Source organism: Coenobita brevimanus, chromosome 55 (assembly GCF_032717465.1).
Source record: "Coenobita brevimanus isolate Jiangsu-jjx chromosome 55, ASM3271746v2, whole genome shotgun sequence".
Classification (NCBI taxonomy): domain Eukaryota; kingdom Metazoa; phylum Arthropoda; class Malacostraca; order Decapoda; family Coenobitidae; genus Coenobita; species Coenobita brevimanus.
This window is the reverse complement of record NC_137008.1, coordinates 58,407,175-58,427,986: the sequence shown is the minus strand read 5'-3', so window position 1 is coordinate 58,427,986 and position 20,812 is coordinate 58,407,175. Positions and strand designations below refer to the sequence as shown.

The window sequence follows — 20,812 nt, the reverse complement described above, 5'->3', positions numbered from 1 at the left end:
TTTTTTTTTCACTTCGTCTCTTCCTCTTCTTCATCTTTTTATTGTTTTTGATATTATTCTCCTCATTGTTTTCTTCTTCTTCTTTTCTTCTTCTTCCTTGCTTTATTCTCTTCCACTTCCGTCTCTTATTTTCCTATTCTAAGGCTCGTTTTCTTGGAGATTATAGGAGCTCCCCAACACCTCTTCCTTACGGATTCATTTTTGAGTATGGCTGTTAATATCGCACTGTACGTTATTTATGCAGACTGTGATAATATTGGGATGATTTCAGTAGCTCAGAGGAGGACACTAAGGTGTAATCAGCAAAGTAAATCGCTTAGGAAAGGGTGTTAGGGTGCTTTCTTCTTTTATTCTACTCATTTTCCTCCTCTTAGGTACATTTTTTAACCTATTTTCTTATTTTCTCTTCCGCTTCCTCTTTCCCAGTTGTAATTCATATTCGTCTCATTTTTTAACAGATCCTCTTTCTTATTTCCTACTCATCTCTTTCTGTTCCTCGTCTCCTCTTCCTCTTCCTTTCTTCTCTTCCTCCTTATCCTGCCCCCCCTCCCTCCAGTCCTGTATATTCATTTCCTCACCCCTTCCCTTTCTTTTTCCTCTTCTCTTTTCCTTTCACCTCTCATCTTCTCTCTACCGTTCTTCCTTCCCATTTGTCCTTCCTTATACAATTCTTATCACTTTTCTCATCTGTTCCCTTTCTCTGCTATTTCTTATTGGAATTCTCTCTCTCTCTCTCTCTCTCTCTCTCTCTCTCTCTCTCTCTCTCTCTCTCTCTCTCTCTCTCTCTCTCTCTCTCTCTCTCTCTCTCTCTCTCTCTCTCTCTCTCTCTCTCTCTCTCGTTCTATTTAAAGCCACTGACATAAACTTGCCATAACATTCCGACCACCTGGTTAAGACTCAGACCTGTTCTACCTACTTACCCACATACGTGTTCTGCCTACCTACCTACCTACCTACCTACCTACCAACCTTCCTAGACTACATACATTCTTAATTGCTTATCCTAACTTACTTCCAACCTGCCTTCCTACCTACCTACGTCTTTGTCTTACCAGCCTACTTACCTAATTATATGTGGTACCTATCTTCCTACCTTTCTTCCTGTATATTTTTCATGCCTACTTACTGCATACTATAAATGGTAGGAGAATGAGGAGAGAGAGACCTAGAACGAGGTGGGGGGATGGAGTGCATGAGGGAGGACGCCTTAGGTTAGCGAATAGTGGTTATGAACTTTGAAGCATTTTTGTCGTGGTCAACCAGGATGAACTCAGGGATTGGGCGTGTGGCAATAGATCAGTAGATAATAATGAATAGACAGATAGATAAAGTAGATTAAGTATTTGAGTGATACCTGCATGTTTGAAGCAAAAATGTGGCGTTTAAGTCTACGTATTATTATTGCCCTATTTCAGTACTCATATATTGACTCGTTATTCCAGTTTCATGTTTTAGCTGAAGAAAGGTATTATTATTATTATTGTTATTATTATTATTACCATTATTATTATTATTATTATTATTATTATTATTATTTTCGTCTCGTTCAACAATTATTCACCATTTTTTAATCACATCACTTCTGATAATATACTCTGCCAAATATTTCAGAGTGCCGTTCCTAAGCTGAGGAAGGGAGTGAATTATTCAGCAGCGCCAGTGACAGTCTTCCAGTCGCCATGTTTCCTGGGATGTACAAAGTCAGGTGGGTGCACAGTTATTATTATTATTATTATTATTATTATTATTATTATTATTATTATTATTATTATTTTGTTGTTGCTGTTGTCTGTTATTTTTATTGGTATTATTTTTCATGCTGCTTGTTGCTGTATTTGTGTTTTTATATTATTTTCATTTCGGGTGTTGGTTTGTTTATCATCCTGGTGTAGGAAGAAAGCGATATCCACGTATTCCCTTCGCGTCGTAAAAAGCGAGAACTAGTGTTGGGAAGGGAGGTGGTGGAAATCCTTTTTGTCTTGTGGCATAGCAATGTGTGGCAACCCAACCGCCTCGCACTAGTGTTGCAACAGGAGAGGCGAGGGAAGGGGAGGGAAGTTATATCTAGGTCTTCATTTCTCCTCTGACTTATGTCCCCAGTAAATTAGACTATGGTATTTATGATGATTTGGGTGATGATCATGATAGTGAAGATGACGATGGTGATATAGAACAACGATAAATGATATTGATGCTGATAGTGTCATTGATGATGATGATGATGAAGATGATAAGAATAAGGTTGATGGTTACTGTGATAAGGATAATTTTCTTTCTCACGAGATTCGAAATAATTTGTGTGTGTGTGTGTGTGTGTGTGTGTGTGTGTGTGTGTGTGTGTGTGTGTGTGTTTAAATGACTGTACAGTATGTGTAGGTCATACCATTGTGGGTGTACCTCTAAGAATGAGTGCGTGCGTGGGTCGTGTGTGTGTGTGTGTGTGTGTGTGTGGGTCGTGTGTGTGTGTGTGTGTGTGTGTGTGTGTGTGTGTGTGTGTGTGTGTAAGCTTGCGCAAGTGTGCATGTCTGTCACGAGGATTAGATTCTCTCTCTCTCTCTCTCTCTCTCTCTCTCTCTCTCTCTCTCTCTCTCTCTGACCTCGTGTTCGCGAAAAATACGAAGATTAAAGACATTTCTAGAAAGTACTTTTCCTTTCTCTACATCACACTATATTTAATCTGTTTGGTATGTGGGTCTTGTGGGTCTGTCTGTGGGCACGAGAGAGAGAGAGAGAGAGAGAGAGAGAGAGAGAGAGAGAGAGAGAGAGAAGGGAAATGCTACTGTGATTATGTTCTGAGGTGGTATTTCCCTGAGAGAGAGAGAGAGAGAGAGAGAGAGAGAGAGAGAATCTTGATTAGTGAGTGAGAAAACAGTTTAGCAAAAAGAGAAGAATGTGTATAGGCCCTTGCTTTGGAACACACACACACACACACACACACACACACACACACACACACACACACACACACACACACACACACACACACACACACACCGACGCTAAGTGCTTTCTCTCAGGCCAAGGTATCAAAAATTAGTAAAAGAAGTTGAAGGCTACGTCACTCATGCATATGTTTTATTTTCCTGAACCGTTGAACGTAAGAACTGTTGGCACGTTCAGTTAGGGAGGTGGAAGGAGACGAAGTTAGGAAGAAGGCGAAGTTAGGAAGGAAGTGGAGTTAGGAAGGTGGAAGGAGGCGTGGTTGGGAGGTGGGAGGAAGCGAAGTTCGGAAGGTGGGAGAAGACTTAGTTAGGAGAGTGGCGGGGTTTGGACAGTGGGAGTTAGGGAGGTGGGATTGGACGAAGTTAGGAGAGTGAAAGGAGACAGGTAGGTAGACGGATGGAGACACGTGAGGAAGGTGAGAAGATAGTAGTTCGGAAGGCTGCAGGAGACGAAGTTAGAGTGATGAGAGGCGAGGTTAGGGAGGTGAAAGGAGATGAAGTTAGGGAGGTGGAAGGAAGCGAAGTTAGAATGGTTGAGGGAGACAGTTATAAAGACAGAACCAGGATATACTTTAAAGGTTGTGTGAAGTTGGGTACGCTGTGATGAGTAAGCAAGACTATTGGTTAGGAAGTTTATAGGTTAACTTACGGCGTTCGGAAAGTTAGAAGTACTTAAGTTAGGAAGGTTGGTTTAAGTTAGAAAAGCTGTGTGTTAAATTAGAAAGATCGAGTTTTAAGTTGGAATGTCTGTTTTAAGTTAGAAAGGACAGAAGCGGCAGAGAGACAGACATACAGACAGGAAGATTTATATATGGAGACAGAGGCAGAACGACAGACATGAGACAGTAAAAGGCGGCAACATATAGACAGACAGAGAAACTGAGCTGGAGACAGACAAAAATAACGACAGAAAGGAGACAGCAGCAGACAGGAGACAGAGCGAGAAACAGTAGGCAGACAGACAGCGAGAAAAAGAAAGGAGACAGCGCTAGATAGGAACGCCGTAAAAGTTTGTCCTCTCAACAGACAGGTGAATTTTTGAGATGCCTTCACACCGGCCATATTATTAACCCATCAGGCCCCCACACACCCTCTTCCTCATGCCAAGAGCGGGCGTGGGAGTGGGAGTGAGTGGGTGTGTGGGTGCGGCAGAGTTTGGGAGGGTGTAAAGATGCATCAGTGGGTGTAGGAAAGTTCGAAGGTGTAGGGTAGTGCGTACGTGGGTGTGGGAGGGTGTGTTGTGGATGCGACAACATTTGGGAGACTGTAGGGTGGGAGTGGGAGGATGTAGGTTGATGTGGGAGGGTGTATGGTGGGCATGGTTGGGTGTTGGAAAGAACAGAATGGGCGAGGGAGGGTGCAGATAGGTGTAGGAGGATGTAAGTGGGTGTAGGTTGGATGAGGGAGGGTATATGTGAGTATGGCAATAAGGTTAGTGCTGGAGAATGTAAGTGGGCGTTTGAGGGTGTGTGGTGACAGGGTGTGGGAGGGTGCATGATGGGTGTGTGGCAGGGTGTAGAGTGGGTGTGGGATAGTGTAGGGTGGGTACTGGAGGGTGTAGATTGGGTGTGGGAGGGTATAGGTGGGTGTGGCAAAGTGTAAAATGGAATTGGCAGTGTGTGACGGGGTGGTTGGAGAGTGTGGGGAGGAGTGACAAAGCGGAGGGTGGGAGAGATGGATATGGGAGGTTGGATGTGGGTATGGGAGGGTAGAGTATGTAGTGGAAAGGGAGACTAGTGAATGTAGGAGGGTGTGAGTGGGTGTGGGAATGTGGTGGATGGAAAGGACTGGATGTATGGTGAATGTGGATAAATAGATGTGGAGGGATGTTGATCAAACTTGAGACTTGTATGAGGTTTGAGTGTAATAGTGTGTGGTGAATGTGGTGGGAAGTGTGTGTGTGTGTGTGTGTGTGTGTGTGTGTGTGTGTGTGTGTGTGTGTGTGTGTCTCTCTCTCTCTCTCTCTCTCTCAGCAGTATGTGGGGGTGAGGTTGGAAGGATACTAACTGGATCTGGGACTCTGTGTGTGGGTATGAGATGGTGGTAGGTGGATGGGTGAGTGTATATAGTAACTGCAGTATGTAGAGTATTTTTGAACGAATGTGTGGGAGTATACTGGGTGTGGGAGGTTGTGTGGAAGGTGAAAGAGAGCGGGAAAGGTTGGGAGTGGAAATATGATGAGTATGGAGAGTGTGAGAGGGCGTGGATGTGTGTGATGGGTATGGGAGGGTGTGTGATGAATCTTTGGTGTAAGTGTGGTGAATGAAAATCAGAGAGTACTGGTGTTTGGTGAGGGTGTGTAGGTGGGTGAGGGAGTGTAGTTTTGTCCTTTCTTCCCCCCTACCTCTTCCTTCCTAAGTGCCTATTCAGTTTTTTTTATCACCCTCTCTTCCTTCCCCTCTCTCTCCCTCCCTCCCTCTTGCATTCCTTGTCCTCCAGCTTCCCCCATTGTTCTTCCCTGCTTCCCCCCTACCTCCTTCCTTCCTCCCTTTCTTAATCGCCCATCTCATTTTCTTAAACTTCCACCGCTCTCCCTCCTGTCTTCCACTATCTCCCTTCCTTATTGCCTTCGTAATTTTCTTACCTCCCTCCCTTCCTCCCTCCAATTTACTTCCTCATTGCCTCGCCACTTCCCTCCCTTTCCACCTGTCTTCCACCTTCCTTGCTTACGTCCCTCTCTACCATAGTCCCTGTTTTCTTGCTTCCTTTTGCCTTCCTACTTTTTTACCTGTATCCCTGTCTCATCTTGTTTATGTTTTTCTCTACTTCTATCCTGCCTAACTACGCTTCTCTCCCTCTCTGCACCCTGTCTTCTTGCCACTCTCCCTTTCCCACTTGTTCATTCTCTGCCTCACTGTGCCTGTCTTCTTCCCTACCAGCCGCTGCATCTCTGTTTCTGTACGTCTCTTTGTGCCTCCCTCTTCCTTATTCTCTGCCTCACTGTACCTGTTTCCCTTTTTGCCGTTACTCTCATCCTGCCTACCACCTTGCCTACCCCTAATTTCCTTTGCTGCCCTGTCTCCCTACCTTTTCATACCTTTCATGTCACCCTGCCTGTGTGTGTCTCTCTCTCCATGGCTCCCCCTTATTCTCCCTCACACCCTCTGCCTCTCTTTGCCTCTGCCTTACGCTTCTTCATACTCCCTGACTCTTCCTTACCCTCCATGCTGTTCCCTAATTCTTCGTCGCCTCCTTTCTTCCCCTGTCTCCTTGCCTCCCTCCTGCCTGCCCCTCCCTACCTCCTTGACCCCCTGGTGCTAAACCTTGGCACTAACTCAGAGGGTGCCAGCTGCCCCCGCCAAGACCAGAGGTACTCAGTCATCTCTCTCTCTCTCTCTCTCTCTCTCTCTCTCTCTCTCTCTCTCTCTCTCTTATATATATATATATATATATATATATATATATATATATATATTCTTTATCACTGTTCTTACCGTCAGTTTAATAGTTTTCGTCTTATAAAGTGGATGAAGTATACAGAGCTGTAAAATACAATGCGTGTAAATTAAAATAGACCTAAATAGAATTTAAGATCACACACACACACACACACACACACAAATGTCACTGGTTTCTACCATTGTTCAAGGTCTTTTAAACGTTTATTTGTACTGTAGTTTTTCTTCGTTTGCCTTGATATCTTATAATTATCCAAAGATGCTGGAGAATGGGGGAGCCTTCTGCCGAGCTCACGTTTTCTTCTACTTCTGGGAACTGAGCGAGGTTTTCTGTTAATCGTTTCAGTGCAGTGACATTTTGATTCGTGTTCTCTTCCTCCTGACGATTATTATTTTTTTTTTCCGGCTTAGTAGAGCCTTGTCAGACTATGGGGGTTAGATACAGCCTTCATTAACCCCTTCATTGCGACTGGGCTCTTCCAAGACGAATGAAAGCCGAGGATGGCGGTAATAAATGATGAAAGACGTCCTTGGGTGAAGAGGTTAAGTTTTTCTATTCCTATTACAGGTTCGTTACTGTTACATGGTTTTATTCAGCAGGTGAGGGAATTCTGAAGTTTCGTATACCCTAATGCCAGGCTTCCCATGACTTGAACATCATCATCATCTTGAGGTGCCAGGAATAAACGAAAAGATCTTGGAGTGCAACACGGGCATCCTGCAGTCGGTCCGAACCTTTGACCTTACCTCGTGACCATGACCTTTGACTTGTTCTTACTAAAATATAATCGTTATCCTTGCCTGGCCCTCAACATTTCAACCAAACTTGGCCCATATCGGATCAGAACTATGTTTAATTTACACACACACACACACACACACACACACACACACACACACACACACACACACACACACACACACACACACACACACACACACACACACACACACACACACGGGGAGGGTGAAAACAATACACTCCCACGCCGCTACTCCCGGGTGTAAATATAATGGACGTTATCGTACTGAAGGGTTGAAGCTGGGCAATAAAGTTTGTGTACTCTTCGTTATCTCTCTCTCTCTCTCTCTCTCTCTCTCTCTCTCTCTCTCTCTCTCTCTCTCTCTCTCTCTCTCTCTCTCTCTCTCTACCAAAATAACACCAGGCGGGGATTCCCAGTATTGCCTCCCCCCTCCCTCTCCCTTCTTCCTTCTCCCCCTCTCTCCCCCCTCCCTCCCCATCTACCTCTCTCCCCTCCTTTCTTCCTTCCCGTACCCTCTCCCTTGCCTTCCTCCCTCCGTTCTTCTCCATTTCCCCTCCCTCCTCCCCCCCCTTACTTTACCCTCTACCCTCACCTCCTCCCCTGTCTTCCCTTTCTCCCTCTCCGTTCCCCTCACCCCTCTCCCCTCCCGTTCCTCTCTCTCTCCCGTTTTCCCTCCCTCGTTCTCTCTCCTTCTTCTTCCTCCCTCTTCCCTTCCCCATCCCATCCCTCCCCCTCCCTTATTTCCTCCTTCCCTCCCTACTTTCCACTCCCTACCTTCCTCCCCCACCCTACTGTCCTCACTCCTTGTGTTCCCTCTCTCCAATCCTCTCGCTTTCCCTTCCTCTATCCCTCCCTCCCGCCCCATTTCTTTTCCTCCTTCATTCCCATCCTTCCTCCTTCCTCATCTCACTTTCCTTACATTCCCTCCCTCCGTCCCTCCTCTATTTTCTTCCGTGTTTTCCCCCTCCCTTTCTACCTTTTCCAATTTCTGGCTGGCCAGACTCCTGGACAAAGTTCGTTTCCTCATAGTTCATGTTCATCCAACAGTACAGTTAGGGATCTGGACGTAGATTGTTACCTCCGCCAACGAACCTGGAGGAGATTATGTATTCACCTGTTCGTCTGTTTGTTTGTTTGTTTGTCCACATGATATCTCCAGAAGTTCTCAATGAATTTCAATAAAATTTTGTGGAAGAGTGGACCATGGGGCAAGAAAGAATTTATTAAATTTTGGGGCGGATCCGGATCCAGATCCTATTTATCCCACATAATATCTCCAAAAGTTCTCGGTTATTTTCAGTAAAAAGAATGGGCCATGGGCCAAGGAACAATTGATTAAATTTGGGGGCGGATCCGGATCCTATGTATTCCACACAATATCTGCACGAATCCTGATCCTGATCCTGATCCTTTTTAATGACAGTGGCATTGGCGGAGGTATGCGCTTTCTGAGTGCTTTCAAGTTGTGCATTGTTTTCTAAGGGAAGATTATGAATCGAAAAATGTCTGCTGTAATGACTCTCGTGCAGTCAATAGGCATTAGTCCTAGACCCGCCTCTCTCTCTCTCTCTGTCTCTCCATGTGATCTGATTATATTGTACATGTGTGTGTGTGTGTGTGTGTGTGTGTGTGTGTGTGTGTGTGTGTGTGTGTTAACTTTATGGATTTTGGTCTGTTTTCCTGTATGTATGAGTGTTTCCCGTGGTGACCGTTACTTCTGTGTATGTATGGTATGGCATACATGTGTGGATATATGTATGTAGACGTGTATTTATGTATTCCTGTATTTATGTATGTATGTAGTACTGTCTGAATGTGTGTGTTAGTGGATTTTGCGCTAGATGTGTATCATAGTATGTATGTATGCTTTATGCAAACACTTGGTCTGTTATGAATTAGATTGGAGTTGTTTGAGAAATCTGGCGAATTGGAAGAGAATTGAAATAAAACATTAAAAACTGAAATGAACTGGAAGTGATTGGATGAACTGACGTGAAATGATGTAATATTGGATGCTTTTTATTATGTGGCCAGTGACTTATTCGTGTTTCTTTAATCTCTGTGTACCTTGTCTGAAGTTCATAAATGTTTTCTGATAATTTTCTAAAGTTTATGTTTTTTCCCTATATTATATCGATTTTGTATTGTTGTTTTGAAATATCTCAGCTACCTCAGATGTGTTTTGAGGGCAAGAGAGACGAAACTACATTCTCGCAGGATTTGTTGACTGGTTTTTGCTTGTTAATTTGGATCTTATGTTGTACTCAAAATTCTAGGCTACTTTTTTTTGTATGTGTCCATCATTGCCCAAATACTGTGGTGACAGTTACTACAAACTAAAATCGATATTATAAAGCTATATATATGTTTGTTTTATGAAAATTAAATCAAATTGACTGACTTATAAATGAATTAAACTTCTTTAATGATAATATATTGAACTGAATTGGAGCTGACGATTTTTTTTTTTTTTTTTAACTGGATTTTAAGTGGAATTGACCCCAAGTCTGGTTGTGTATGTATGTATGTGTGCGTGTGTATGTATGTTATCCCAGCATGCTTAGTCGTGTGTGTGTCAGTGTGTCGTATGCAGTAATTACTCGTATATGTATTTTTATGGGTGCTACTTTGTATGTCTCTTATTCTGTGTACTGTGGTATATTTATGTTGTATGTTTGTATGTACAGTAGGTGTGTGTGTGTGTGTGTGTGTGTGTGTGTGTGTGTGTGTATGTGTGTGTGTGTGTGACCCACATGTTAAGGTATGGGAACAGTGTGTCTGGTAGCTAGATGTTTCCCCCCCCCACCTACCTGCCTACTCTCCCTACTTATCCCCTGTCGGTCTATCTAACCCCTATCTGCGTACATGCCTACCTACCCCTACCTTCCTACTTGCCCAGATACCAGTTCACATGCCCCTTCTTACTATCTTTTCCTGAGCTCTGCCAACCCTATTTCTATCCACTGGCCTACCTACCTACCTACCTACTTAACTGAACCTCCTGCTTTCCTGGTCAGATGCCACCCTACCTACTCAGCCTCGTAGTTACTTATCCTTACGACTGCGTACTTCATCGCTATTAACTCCTTACCTACCTACCTACCTACTTACCTACCTACCTACCTACCTCTGTATATAAGCCAACCGACCTACAGTATATTCCTACGTGCTAACCTATCCATCTACCTACCTAACTACCTACTAACCTATCCATCAGCCTACTTAACAACCTACCTGCCGTCCTACCTACTGACCTACCCATCTGCCTACCTACAGACTTACCTACGTCCAGCCTACATATTATCCTACCCATCTGCGTAATTAATCTTTCTTATATACTCTTCAGCTTACCTACTTTCCCATCTATTTTTTCTCTTCTGGCAACTCACCTACCTACTGACCCACTTACCTTCCTCTTCTCTTTATTAGGCTTCATTGCATGTTACGCAGCGTGATATACCTCATGCGACCACGTGACTTCATTTACATTGCATGATTTAGATTATATGGACTTTTTTTGCATTTTATTTACGTTGTTATTGACATTGCACTTATTCCACGTGACTTCACTTACGACGTATCCAACCACGTGGCTTTATTTACATTGCACAAGAGCCTTGACACTGTTTACGTCATATTAAACCACGTGGCGTTGTTTATCACTTTAAGCCCCCTGCTGCAGATGGTGCACTTGTGTATTTTATTCCGGCAAAGACTGGAAGATTGTGTTCAGCGTAATCTTAGCGGGCAGTGGCTTCAAAAACTACGGTACCTAGAGTAACTTTGTGTCTTACCCACAGGAGCTGCCAGATAGCCTACAGCGTTAGTCTCTAACTGGGTCACACACATTCACTTACTGAGTAGGCTTAACCGTATCTTCTTGAAGAATGAAGTTGAGGCTTTATATGGGGAGGGGGGATTTAGGAAAAAGAAATTTTGCATAGTGGTAAACCAAGATTCTCGGAGTGGGACACCCTAGGGCCCCCCCTCCCCAATGGAAGGGGGCCCGTGAGTCTTGGCCAGAGCCGTTATGAAAGGCCACAAGTTTATTTTTACCCCAGGAATGAGATTTTTTTTTTTTTTTTTTTTTTTTTTTAACGGAGTTTGACCGTTACTCATGCAGCCACGGCAGGTTATAGGGGGATGGGACCCCCAAGAGCAGCCCCTTGGGTTCCCTGCCTAAGCTGTTACGCACGGCGGTAGCTTTCACCCTAGGAAAACGAAATTTAGCATAGGTTTTAGGCAGGCTGGGACTCCCGGGGGGACGCCGCCCTCAGGGGTCGTGGCTAAAGCCATTATGCACAACCAAATATATATATATATATATATATATATATATATATATATATATATATATATATATATATGTTAACCTAGTAGGACGAAATTAATCAGAACCAGGTTTTAAGCAGGGTGGGACTCCCCAGCACCTCGGGGGGGGGGGGGGGCGCAACGCCAGATAGATAGACAGTTAGATAGACAGATTTTTTTAAAAGTAGGAACACGAAATTTTGCGCAGGGATGGACGCTTTCCCGGACCAGAGTTTAGCCAGGGTGGGATCCCAGTGGAAGGCGCTTCCCTCATAAATAAATTATTTCCCCTTACAGTATGGCAAGAATGGGTGCGGCTGTCAGTGGCTTTATCTTGTTTCTACCATTGGTACACCCAAGAATTTTAGTTAGGCTAATAACAGACTATTTCGTTGTAGAGAAAAAACCCAAGTTAGAGATAAGTAACATTATTTTGTGTTTATAGCAAATTACGTCAAATTGCATCATACTGGACTTTGTGTCTTTGTTTACATTAATGAACCATGTGGCATTGTTTTCATAGTGAACCACGTGACATCGTTCATTATAGTAGCATAATGTTTCAATGCGTGGTTTTATTTACATCATATAAATCGTCTGGCATTTTTTTACATTATAAAACGTGGCCCTTTACTTTCTTTACATAATGAACCACGTGACTGCCTTGTTTACATCATACTGAAATGCTTGTTTTTTTTTTTTTGTTTTTTTTTAATATTGAACCACGTTATTGTTTACTTTGTTTATATTGAAATACATGTCTCTGTTTACTTTGTTTGCATCATACCGAACCACGTGGCATTATTTACATCGCATTGACCCTCATGACTTTGCTTACATCATGTTAACCCATTTTTTACGAGGACGTCATTTTATACTTTATCCGTTCACTGTAGGCGATTTTAAGCTTAAGAGACTTTTTGAATTCGAAGGATTAAGTAAAGCCTTCATGAAATTCTTTGCAGCCAGTCGGTCTCCTATGGTAAAAAAGAAAAAAAAAATACAGAAATAGGTCATCGGATGGAAGGATTTATGTGCATTTACGCTTCTTAAAACATGTAGCTTAAACACTGAACAACGTGTCTTTGTTTATATTTAACCAGGTGACTGCTTATATTATATTTAACTGCGTGTTTGCATTGTACTTAAGCTCGAGACATTCCTTACATTCGTGATTTATTGTATATTTATAAACGGGGCATTATTTGCATTACAGTATACTTAACCACGTGATATTGCATTTTATATATATATATTTTTTACATTTAACCGAGTGATACTTTGTACATTATTTTTTACTGTGACCTTATTTTCCGTACATTTAAATACATGACATTATTTCCATTGTATTTAGCCTACAGGAAGACAGTGCTTCTTTACATTTAACCACGTGACATTGTAGACTTTAAAGTAAACCGCGTGACAGTTTACATTATAATTTACCATGTGACATTGTTTGCATCATATTTAACCACGTGACATTGTTTACATACTGTATATTTGAGTGGGACATTGTTTTCATTGTCAATTCTCAGCTTTGGTTACATTTTATTAAACCCTTCAACCCAGTGACTGTGTTCTTGGAGGGTTTAAATATAGCCATCATTAATTCCTCCACTAAAAGAGGTCTTCCTTAAGTTAAATAAAGTTGTTCTGAGTTAGTAAACATAAACTACTAATTGACGTCACGAAATTCAAGGGGTTTAACCTGATGGCTTTGTACCTTTATTTATTCACTCTGTTATCCTTCCTTCCATTCTTGTCTTCCTTCTTTCTCCTTTGGCTGTTTTGTCCATCATTCCATCTGTCTTTTTCACTTCCTTCTTCTTGCTGCTCATCCGATCACTTTTTGTCATGTTTTAATGGTTCTCTCTTTCTCTCTCTACTCTCTCTCGCCACCCTAAATACCCGATATACTAGTATCTCCCTGCAGCTTCTTACTTTGTTTGTTCCATATCTCTTCACAGTGTAATAGTTCCCGTTCAGTGTCAGTATCTTGCCTAATGTTTCTTGTTCGGTATGAAGGAGCAGCACTGAGAGAGTATGATACCAGAGTCCTATAAATGGTGTAAAGGCCAAATATTTGACCTTTCCTTGTGACCTAGACTTGCGATAGATGATTTTCAGAACTGAATTACATCTTACTTGCCTGACCCTAAACACTTCCACTAAGTTTGGTCTAAATCGGATCAGAACTGCTTGAGTTTACCTTGTCATGTATCATTGAATCTCTTCATCCTTGACTGACTCTTAATCCTTCCACCAAGTTTGGTTCAGATCAAATCGAAAATGTTTGAGTTATTGGGTCGAACATATGACTTTGCTGTGTAACCTTTACTCGAACTCTCAGATTGTTTATTTTTGCATCCTTGCTTGACTGTGAACCTTCTGTAAAGTTTGGTGTGGATGAAAACTGATTATGTTGACCTTTGCCTGATTGTTCTTAAAATCAGATCTCATCATTCTTGCCTTATCCCGAACCAGTCCACGTAATCTGATATAAACCCGATAAAAACATTTGCAAGTTTGGTCCAGATCAGATCAAATTGGTTTAGTCGTTTAGTTCACAAACACAAACGAGTCGTAGAATGATCTAGGCCTTTGTCTGTTTGTTCTCAAAATCTAACCATTTCGTTCTTTCCTTACGCTCTGCCTTTTCACCAAGTTTGATGCACACAGGATCAGAACTACTTGACTTGACCTTGCCATGTAACCTTGATCTTTGACGTATGCTCGAAACAGTAGGTCATCTCCTTTACAAACCTTCAACCCTTCCACCGAGTTTGGTTAACATTGGATCAAAATTGGGTTATTTCGTTGTAACACACACACACACACACACACACACACACACACACACACACACACACACACACACACACCGCAAAAGTCCCACGCCTGCATACCGTGCGCCAGGATGAACGCGTAAACATTTCTTCAATCCTGTATTGCCCAGTATAAACCTGGCTTTATGTGGCGTGTCGCTGTGTAACTGCTGTGTTGTTCAGTATGAAGAATCTCCCTATAAAGCTGTCGTCCTTCGCGTCTCGCCCTATATGCTGTCTCTCGCCCTAAGATAAATTACACTGTTTATCCCAACCACACAATTTATCTCACTTCAGTAGTTTGCTTTGGCTATGCTGGACTTAAAGGAGATAATATCTGTATGTATTGTTTATTTTTAGTGTCTGACTCTGGGCATTGACGAAACTTTCTTTTCGTGAGGCCCAGCAATCCATGCATACCCAACGGACGGCACGAAAATGGTCACATATCACCCTAGAAGAGAAACTGAAAGCGTTTTAACTCCTCAGATCCCCTACCAGGTATCAATGTGGCGATTTCACCCTCATCAGCTCACTCATCCTGCTGCAATTGGAATAACTCGCTCTATTTAAACCAGTGATTAGGAATGGCTGTGTGTGCCGTTGTTAGTTCATAATCTAGAAACTCCATTAGGCTGTGGTTTGAGAAAGTTGCTGATGTACGGTGTGTGTACGCCTCCCCCCCCCCTCTCTCTTTCTCTCTGTTTACAGAATATCTCGAGTGGTCATAAATTAGGTACTTCAAAGGTCGTTTTACCCCTTCAGCCAAAGGAGGTATTTTGATTATATTCTCCCTACCGAACCGAAGATTATATGTAACTTGGTACTGTCCCAAAATAGTGATGAGGTTAACGAAGGCTAAATCTAACCCCTCCAGTTACAGAAATCTCCTCAAAGCCAAATAAAAATCGTCTGGAATCAACAACTAACTGTAAAATAAGGAATCGCAGTGAAGTGGTTAAGTACACATTGTTAAGGAAGAGGAGATGGAATAGTTGAGGGAGAGGAGATGGAATAGTTGAAGGAGAGGAGATGGAATAGTTGAGGAAGAGGAGATGGAATAGTTGAGGAAGAGGAGATGGAATAGTTGAGGAAGAGGAGATGGAATAGTTGAGGAAGAGGAGATGGAATTGTTGAAGGAGAGGAGATGGAATAGTTGAAGGAGAGGAGATGGAATAGTTGAGGGAGAGGAGATGGAATAGTTTAAGGAGAGGAGATTTAATAGTTGAGGAAGAGGAGATGGAATAGTTGAGGGAGAGGAAATGGAATAGTTTAAGGAGAGGAAATGGAATAGTTGAAGAAGAGTAGATGGAATAGTTTAAGGAGAGGAGATGGAATAGTGGCTGGATGTGGAATGGTGGTTGAGTCTAGCCCAAAGAGGATAAAACCATTGGCCATATTCTTGATAGGTAAGGAGACTGTCCAGTACCTGAACCACACATATATAACTGTGTCACGGTAACCACTCCACTATCATAACGTCTGTTTCCCACTGCACGGCTTGTGTTAGCAGTGGGTTATAAATAGTTAGAGAGGTTGGTAGATACATTTGTTCCCTATGCGGATGGTGAGGGTGATTATGATGATTATGACTGTGAGGAGGAGGAAGAGGTTCAGGTCGAATGAATTGCCTAACACCTGGGAGTGCTACAGTACTGTTTTTGAGTTACTTATGATATCGTTATGTACAGCGTCCTGCCTTGGAGTTGGGTAATACAGTTTGCCTGCTTGTTTCAGTGTATTCTTCCCGGTGTCAGACGATTCTATCCACCTTGGTACTTTCCCATAAACTGAACGGGTTAATGAGGGTTTTGATTATCCCCCCCCACCCCCCCATCCTTTCGAGGTCTTTCTTATACTGAATTTGATTATCTTGAAGAAGAAAAGAAAAATCCTCTTTCCTAGTACGTATGCAGTGTGTGTCGATAAAAAAATAAAAAAGCAAAAACAAATAGCACAGCCTGCAAGAGAATTTACAGGTGTACTATGCCAAACAAAGCAATAAGACAGGTGCTCGACCACCAGAAGCGCTTATTCAACGTAGTAAGGTGCGTGACTGGAGTTAGGGTGGAGTGACTGGAAGTAGGGAGGAGTGGCTTGTGGTGGGTGGAGTGGCTGGTGTTGGGGAGGCGTGACTGGTTGTGCAGTGGAACGGCTCATGGGGTGGTGTTCTTGGAGGTGGAATGACTAGTGGTGGACGGGTGGGGTAGTGGAGCGAGTGATGTTGGACCCGAGTGACTGATCGTGGAGTGACTGGTTTGGGGCGGAATGACTGGTGGTGGAGTGGAGTGGCTTGTATTGAAGTGAACTGTAGTGACGGGTTGGAATGTGGAGTGACTGTTGGTGGAGTGGAGTGGAGTGGTCAGGAGTGGAGAGACATAATTAACACTGGGCTTGGGGACAGTGTGACTCGGGCTATTTTCTCTCCTTCCCTCCCTACCTTCCCCTCCCCCTCCCTCTCCCTCCATCCCTCCCCCCTCTCTCTACCCTCCTCATTTTTCCACATTTTTCTCCCCTCTCCTTTCTTTCGGTCTTTCTTTTCCCTCATCTTCTTCCGTGCCCCTTACTTTCCATCCCTTCCTTATTTCCCCTTCTTCCCTCTTTCCTGTCCTTTTCCCCTCTCTCCCTTCCTCTCCCTTCTCCCCTCCCTATCTTCCTTTCTTCTATCATTCTCCCCTTCCAGTCTCCTCATTACCCCATTCCCTCCCATTACTTCTGTCTTCTCCCCATTCATCTCACCTTACTACCTTCTTTTCCCCCCTCTCTCCTTTTCCAATCACCTTTCTTCCCCTCTCTCTTTCCTCTCCCCTCCTTCCCCTCTCCCTTTCCTCCGTCTCCTTCCCCTCTCTCTTTCCTCCCTCTCCTTTTCCCCCCCTTCTCCCTTTCCCTTTCCTTTCCTCTGCTTTTACCTCACTCTGTCTTCTCTCCCACTTATTCTTTTCTCCATTCTTTCCCCTTCTCGTCCACCTCTCCCCTCTCATACTTCTCATATCTTTCTCTCCCCCACTCTTCCCCCCTCCTATCTACCGGCACCTCTCACCCCTGTCTCTCCACTCTCTAATCGCCCTCCCCCCACTCTTCCTCCCTCCCTCCCTATTTCTCTTTCTCTCGTCTCTCCTCAGTAGCTACTCTCAGTCAACCTCCGCCTCTCACACCCGCCTCTTCGACCCTGACTTATGGTGTTGACTTATTGGGCATTTTACGGCGTGACTTACGACCGTGTAACGCCTGGGTAACGCGGGAAGTGGCTCATGTACTGCCGGTGAAAGAGCATTACATTGTTGGCAGTGAATTGTGTTTGGTTCTGAGTCATGGTTGGTGGTGACTGTAATGGCTGTAAGGCAGTGAACTTGGCACATTCGTGAAAACTGATATTGGCCTATTGCGGGTGAAAGATAAAGGTTACATTTTTTACACTACAGTGAATTGTGTTCCGTATAATTTACTTTTGACAGACGTGACTTATTATAATGGACTTGTTTTCACCTGCCAGTGATTCCTGACCCCTTTCAGCTCAGATGTGGCCAAGTGTAGTCAGATTGAAGGGTTGACGCCACTGGTAACCAGGAAGACACATTCCTGCCTCATAACTAAGGCTCATTGAAATTCGTGCAACCATAACTTTGTAGTCAAGGTGTGCGAGTGACTTAGTTCCGTCAGATGAAAACCAACCGTGTGTAGTGACTTTATTACGGGTGTTGGCTTGCTGATTCAACTCGGGAAAAGACTGATGTACTGCTTGTGAAGGGAATGACAGAATGACATTGCTGACACAGTGAGCTGACTTGCTTCTGATAGTGTGTTGCTGGTGACTAATAGCGCTGACATACAAGTCGAGAAACAGCGGATGTACTGCCAGTGAAGGATGTTATTCTGACTCAAGACTGACTGGTGACTGATGACTCCAGTGGTGCGGGTGACTCGTTCATTGGACTCAGGGGGTGACGGATGAACCACTGATGAAACGAGTGACATAGATATTCAGTTGTATTTAGTATTGCTCCAGACTTTAGGCCGACTGACGTGATATTGGTGACTTTAATAGCGTTAATTTACGACTCGAAAGGTGAAGAGGACACAGTTGACTCGGGATAGCTTGCTTCTGACTCACGACTGACTGACCCCTGTGACTCATAGTTTGACCAGATTCAGTTTTCGCGGCTGGTGTCAACCCCTTCACCATGAGCTGGCCATCTTGAGCAGAATATGTCGTGTGAAAAAATCGTTGTCGTTGTGGAGAGGTTAATGAGGATTATTTTCAACCCCTTTAATGACAGAGGCCCTTTGGTAAACTGAGTAAGGGCGTCCTGAGTAGCCGAAATAGCTTAAAATACGTCCCCGTAATGAATGAAGGGAAGAGTAACGTCCTTTGCTAAGTTATTGCTTATGTGGTGACCTAAGGAACAGTAAAATTTCGACCGAACACAACCGTCTGGTGCTTTCCTAAACAGACTTCTAACTGTAAGAGTAATAAAGAAATACTGTAGATAGTTTTCAGTGCTTCTAAACCCTGGGATCTCTCAGTTGAACAGAAGATAGTATTAACTTAAACGAAAGTGTCCCAACCGCAGCGGAAGGGTTAAGTAGTGACAGTGCTAATGACTCGTAAGAATGTGCCTGAGTGCTCATATGTAACTCGTTGGTCATATATATAATGTGTTATTTGGTTGTGATTTAATGAGTCAGATATGATTAGTGTAACGCAATAACTTGATCTGTTTTAATGATATTTTTCTGGTGTTTTAGACTTTCACTACAAATTAATGATGGCAGGAAAATAGTTGTATTACTTTCTGGTGGGGTAGTGTTTACTGATATTTCCTAATGAATTATTATTTCAGAGACATGAGCTTAAGTACTTTGATCATTAATAGTAGCTGGTGTTTATGATTGGGATCTACATTTATTATAATTAGTTAATGACAAATATTGTTGTGGCACGACAAGTAGTAATTGGTCCATATTTTGTTGATGTTGACGCATTAACTCCTTCAATCCGATGACATTTTTTTCATTTTGATTCACACGATTTTATTCAATTTAAATCCCGGTCGTAGTGATGGGGTTAGCAACAGTTATCTTCTTAACTCTCGAAAGAGTTAAAAACGCGTGTTGAGAGCTAGATTGTATCAGAATAGACATCAGCGTTTTTGTTGTTGTTCTTGGTGTTGTTGCTGATCCAACATCAGGCTCTGCAGAATGTGAACCCGGCGAACTGGAGGCTGAAGTTGCTTTCTGCAGTTCGTCCTCCTTGCAGAGGATAGAGAAGGAATTGAGGTACGTTTGTTTAACCAGGCCGCCAAGCCGGTCGGTTTTATCGGTATCACCACGGGAAGGCGTCCTCCATCAGTTCCGGACATCATCGAATTGCAAGGGTTATTACGAATATGAAAACTGAAGACTGGTTTTTCCAAATGGCAATTTGGTATTGCTGCGACTTATGTAGGTCTGAAGTACAATGGGGACTGAAGTGGCTTACACAGCTTTGACTTTCGAAAAGTTATATGTGACCAAAGTGGTGACTGCAGCCTGCAGATATGACTGAAAAAAAGTAAGAAAATAATGGTCTCAGTTACCATCTTTTAAAATCCGGCAGTTCTTAGAGTGGTTTTAGTGACGTTCGGTATTCAGATATTCAAAACGTTCTAACGGTATTGGCAGTTGATTAACGGATTTAGTCAGCCATCTTTCTAATTTTCAGTCCACCCAGAGGAAAAGAGAAGGCGTCTATCTGCTTTGGACAGTAATTGATAATATTTAGAAATCTTTACCAGATTCATATTCGGCTTTTGAACTTCGGTTACACAAGGGACATCAGCGGCTTTCAAATGTTCAAACAAGGCGCGAGGGCTTGTGTTTGGTGCTAATAAACAAGACAGAAAGTCCAATTATTCCAGCGTGGGTGCTAAGAAAGAAGACGAAAGTAAGTATAGTTTAATTTCTTTTACAGTTCTTTCGCGAGAGAGAAAATGTTATGATACATTATTACAAGAAGATATTGATATTGTTGCACTATTTTCCTGTCACATCTTGCTGTAAATAATAATAATAATAATAATAATAATAATAATAATTTATTATACTTCATGAGCAGATGTTCCATAAAAACAATGCAATCTCATCCCGTTTCCAAATTTTCATCTCTCTCTCTCTCTCTCTCTCTCTCTCTCTCTCTCTCTCTCTCTCTCTCTCTCTCTCTCTCTCTCTCTATATATATATATATATATATATATATATATGCGCACACACACACACACACACACACACACACACACACACACACACACACACACACACACACACTTGTCTTCTTTCCCACCTGCTTCATTGCTTCCCTCCTTTCAGCCTGATTTTCTCTTGATCTACATTCCTCACTCTCTGCCACTCTCCATTTCCTTCCTTTTTCTGTCTCCCTCACTTATTCCCCACCCTCTGTCTTCCTGATTCCTTCCCTTCCTCAGTCCCTTTGCATCCCATCCCTAACCACCCTGCTACCCTGTCTGTGTTTCCCTCTGCTTTGGCTTCTCTGCTTCCCATCCTCCCTGCTTGCCTTCCTTCTTTACCTCGTTTCT

The 20,812-nt window shown here is 43.0% G+C and overlaps 1 protein-coding gene across 11 annotated transcripts in view; it reads left to right on the top strand.

Annotated features, from left to right (window-relative positions):
* Window positions 1–20,812, top strand: part of sals (sarcomere length short) — a 105,256-nt gene that overhangs the window by 13,161 nt on the left and 71,283 nt on the right. For 8 of the 11 annotated variants that reach the window (XM_080273562.1, XM_080273560.1, XM_080273567.1 and 5 more), the window contains exon 2: window positions 1,612–1,705. In XM_080273562.1, the coding sequence (XP_080129688.1) occupies window positions 1,680–1,705 (26 nt within the window). In that variant the 5' untranslated portion in view covers window positions 1,612–1,679. Of the gene's footprint in view, window positions 1–1,611; window positions 1,706–17,369; window positions 17,473–19,941; window positions 20,164–20,812 lie in introns of those variants that run through there. The other 3 variants (XM_080273563.1, XM_080273564.1, XM_080273565.1) reach the window with 3 other exon arrangements.